This window comes from Plecotus auritus (genome assembly GCF_963455305.1).
Source record: "Plecotus auritus genome assembly, chromosome: 1".
NCBI classification, from domain to species: domain Eukaryota; kingdom Metazoa; phylum Chordata; class Mammalia; order Chiroptera; family Vespertilionidae; genus Plecotus; species Plecotus auritus.
The window spans coordinates 197,454,869-197,458,706 of NC_137770.1; the positions used below are offsets into that span (position 1 = coordinate 197,454,869).

The 3,838-nt window shown below is 42.9% G+C and overlaps 1 protein-coding gene across 1 annotated transcript; it reads left to right on the forward strand.

Annotated features, from left to right (window-relative positions):
• Window positions 1-1,721: 1,721 nt before the first annotated feature.
• Window positions 1,722-2,264, forward strand: LOC308248135 (60S ribosome subunit biogenesis protein NIP7 homolog; the record flags this gene model as incomplete). The annotated part of the gene is made up of 1 exon (XM_080668163.1): window positions 1,722-2,264. The coding sequence occupies one exon, from the start codon at window positions 1,722-1,724 to the stop codon at window positions 2,262-2,264; it is 543 nt and encodes a 180-aa protein (XP_080524289.1).
• Window positions 2,265-3,838: the final 1,574 nt, after the last annotated feature.

A 3,838-nucleotide genomic window follows, 5' to 3' on the forward strand; every position in this document is an offset into this window, starting at 1 on the left:
TTAGTGAGTTAATCAACAGGAGAGTAATTAAGTTTATGACATTCAATAAAAGACCACAGAGGTAATCTCTCACAACTCACTCCATTTTCCCTTTTTTATGAAATGTCAACAATAATTTTTAAAATGAAGTTTGATCATATCAAATATCTTCTGTCAACCAACTGTTAGGGGCAGAAATAGAATATTGGGGGCCAGCTATAATTTTAAGAAATATTAATCATGCTCTGTTAACCGTGATTGTTTTGTTCCGATTAATGGTGAACAAAGAAAGCCCATTCTAACCTGGCTTGGAGTTGCATGCAGGACCTGGGAGCTCACCTGGAAATGCGGCCCATGCTCCCATCAGGAGCTGCCTATTATCATGGAAAGATTAACAACTTTATTGCAGAAACCAGAGCTGCCAGCCCTTTGAAGACCCCCAGCCCTTTGCAAATCCCCAGCCCACATTACCTCTAAACTGCCCATTTGGCATACCCTTTTGCCTACTTCCCCATGTAATCTTCATCGCAATCTTCTACCCAATATAAGCAACTGGTTTATGGTGGGGGGCAGAGCAGATTTTTGTGGATGACCTGCTGCTCTCCCATACTGCCGGCATTATTGGAATAAACACTCATATGATTCAACCCTGAATCTGCTGAATTGGTTCAAGTAGTAACAGGCAGCCAGTACCCATTGGTTGTCCGGTGACACAATCACACTTAAATTTTTTTAATAGTTTCCCTATTATGTATAAGATAATGTCCAAAATCTCTAGCAAGACCAGCAATGATGTTATCTAATGCACAGCTTCCTCTCTGCTAGTTCAGCAAATGAATGTTTCAAACATGGAACTATACATTATAATCTTGAATGTCATTGAGAGATGTGATCTGTCTTCATGACACAGCTCAGTCTGGTGGGGGAAAGTAAACTAATAAATGAATATATAGTCACAAATAGTCAGAGCAGAGCAAGTAAGTGGGGGATAGCACAGAGGGTGGTAAGCAAGAAATTAAATAAGGCACAAAGCTGAGACAGCAGCACTTCAGCTGAAATCTAAAGTATAATAAGCAGTCTCAACCTTCAGGTAAGGAAGGATGAAGATACACAGGAACTACATCTATAAATGCCCAGAATGGCCCCATTTTTTTTGCTTTTGGCCCAGTACAAATAAAGTAAGTTGAGGAAGATTTGCCAAGCCCAGAGGCAAGGGCAGCAGTGGTCTAGAGAAGTCCCCCGGAAGGACAGAGAAGGTGGGGAGACATAAAGAAGTATCTAAGCCATAACATTCTTTTCCAATTTATTAATTATCCAGTATATATAGTTCACCAAGACTTAGAATACGGTAGTGATAAACATTGGACTATCACCCAAGTGTCCAAAACCCCAACTCTATGACACCTCTTAGTGGGAACTGGGAGGAGTGGGAACTGGGAGGAGTGGGAACTGGGAGGCAAAAGCAAGACGTCAAATTAAGCTGTGCCCTGTAAGCAGATGGCCTCTGGGGCCCAGAAGGAGATATAACTCAAATGGTCCGAAGCCTCTTGGGGCAGACAGCATCAGGGATAGTCAAATGGCTAGTACTTAAAAGTACTTCTATGCTTCTCCCACTCCACTGGGACCACACCACCCTGATCTGTTGCTACTAAGTCTAGCAGTCTAAACAAGCAAACAACAACAACAAAAAGGTAAAAATTAAGGACTGAGGCACAAGGATCCGGTGTTCCAACAGCGGGAAAATGCGGCCTTTGACTGAAGAGGAGACTCGTGTCATGTTTGAGAAGACAGCAAAATACATCGGGGAGAACCTTCAACTGCTGGTCGATAGGCCCGACGGCACCTGCTGTTTCAGGCTGCACAACGACCACGTGTACTACGTGAGTGAAAAGATCTTGAAGTTGGCCGCCAACATCTCCGGTGACAAGCTGGTGTCGCTGGGGACCTGCTTCAGAAAATTCACTAAGACCCACAAATTCCGGTTGCACATCACAGCTCTGGATTACCTTGCACCCTATGCCAAGTACAAAGTGTGGATAAAGCCTGGAGCAGAGCAGTCCTTCCTGTATGGGAATCAGGTGTTAAAATCTGGACTGGGTCGAATCACTGAAAACACGTCTCAGTACCAGGGAGTGGTGGTGTACTCCATGGCAGACATCCCTTTGGGTTTTGGGGTGGCAGCAAAGTCTACACAAGACTGCAGGAAAGTAGACCCCATAGCGATTGTTGTATTTCATCAAGCAGACATTGGGGAATATGTGCGACATGAAGATACATTGACTTAAAACGAAATCATCGCAAGGACTTATGGCTATGTGGAAGGGCCTAGCTTTGTTTCCTGTGTCTGTGTAGGCTCCACCATCATGTTGAATTTGGCCAACACTGTGATCTCTCCAGGGACTACCTAGTTTAATATGGGCAAATGCAGGCTGGGTTCTTATTAAGCAGGAATGGGTCAAAAATGGCGTTTCGGGTGTTTGTGTTTGTTACTAAGTAGAATATCGTGTTTTATATTTCAATCAGAGGGCTTCTTATTTTCAGTAAAAGATTCTAAATCATTGGAATTGAGGACAAGAATAGCTCATTGATATCTGTGATAACACTTTTCCAAGCTCATGGTAAGAACACAACAGGTTTTCTTATTTATTAATACTAGGAAGGTAGATATTGCTGTACGAGAATAGTTGGCCATGTCTGGGATTTTACAAATGAAATTTGGATAAAATACTAAGAGCAAAAAAAAAAAAGGTAAAAATTAAAATTGAAAATACAACTGTCAGGCAGAATAGCTCTACTCCAGCAAAGGCGGTAAGTAGTTCTAGCAGTAAAACACGAGTTGTGAGTAGTACAAGAACCTCAGCTTCTAGAACTATCTTGTTGTAAGCACACAGATCTATAACCTTCATGTCTATAGCTCACACCTGACATGGGGGAAGGGAGTACAGGGCTTATGGGGTGGGTCCACTTTAGGACAGTCCACTAATCTTCAACTCAAGATTAGGCCTCATTCAAAAACTCCCTGCCAGTGTAAGGCAGAGAATAAGCTTTCTTCTGGGTCATCGAGCAATTAACCATTAGTCAGATATACTTCCATTCTATTCCAAAGAACTGAAGAACTCCAGACCCAGAATTAAACAATAAGACTTCCCTGATTACATTCTGCACAGACCCCACCTGTGGTGAGGACTGGTACTTCTTCATGTAGACACATCTACACTCATCCTCCGCAGCTGGCTTTTCTCACCCTTTCCCCTGGTGGTGAACAGCTGCCTTGAATAATCTCTCCCTACAGGATTCTCTCTCCCTGTGCCTGTAAGAAGACCCAGCATAGCAGTGCAACAGCCGATAGGACACCCTCACATCTATAAAGGCTGCCAATATTCTGGCTCTGTTGACTGTTTGGACACTGGCTGGCATCACAGCTGATCCAGCCCCTGCTGCCACATCTAAAATGCATTTTCTCTAGATTCTCTATTATTCTTCAACCAAGTGCCATAAGAATCTACAACTGTTAACTCTCAGCCAATCTAAGACAAATGCTACCTCTTCGGAACCAAAAAACCTTTAGCCGCTGAAAAATGGGTGCACTGAGTTCACTGTGCCTTTTAGAACATTTATAAGTTCCCTACAAGCTGGAAACTTGTAGGAAACATGAATAGTTTATCAGATGATCCTCAGAAAATCTTTGGGGCAGTTCCCCAAGTATTCTGGGAATTTCCAACCAGGCCAGAAGTTTCTAAATGAAAATACAATTACAACTAGGAAGTGGGAATAGCTGAGACTTGAAACCTCAAATGGTCTGAAGCCTCTTAGGGCAGACAGCATCAAGGAATGGTCTAAAACCATGGTCGGCAAACTA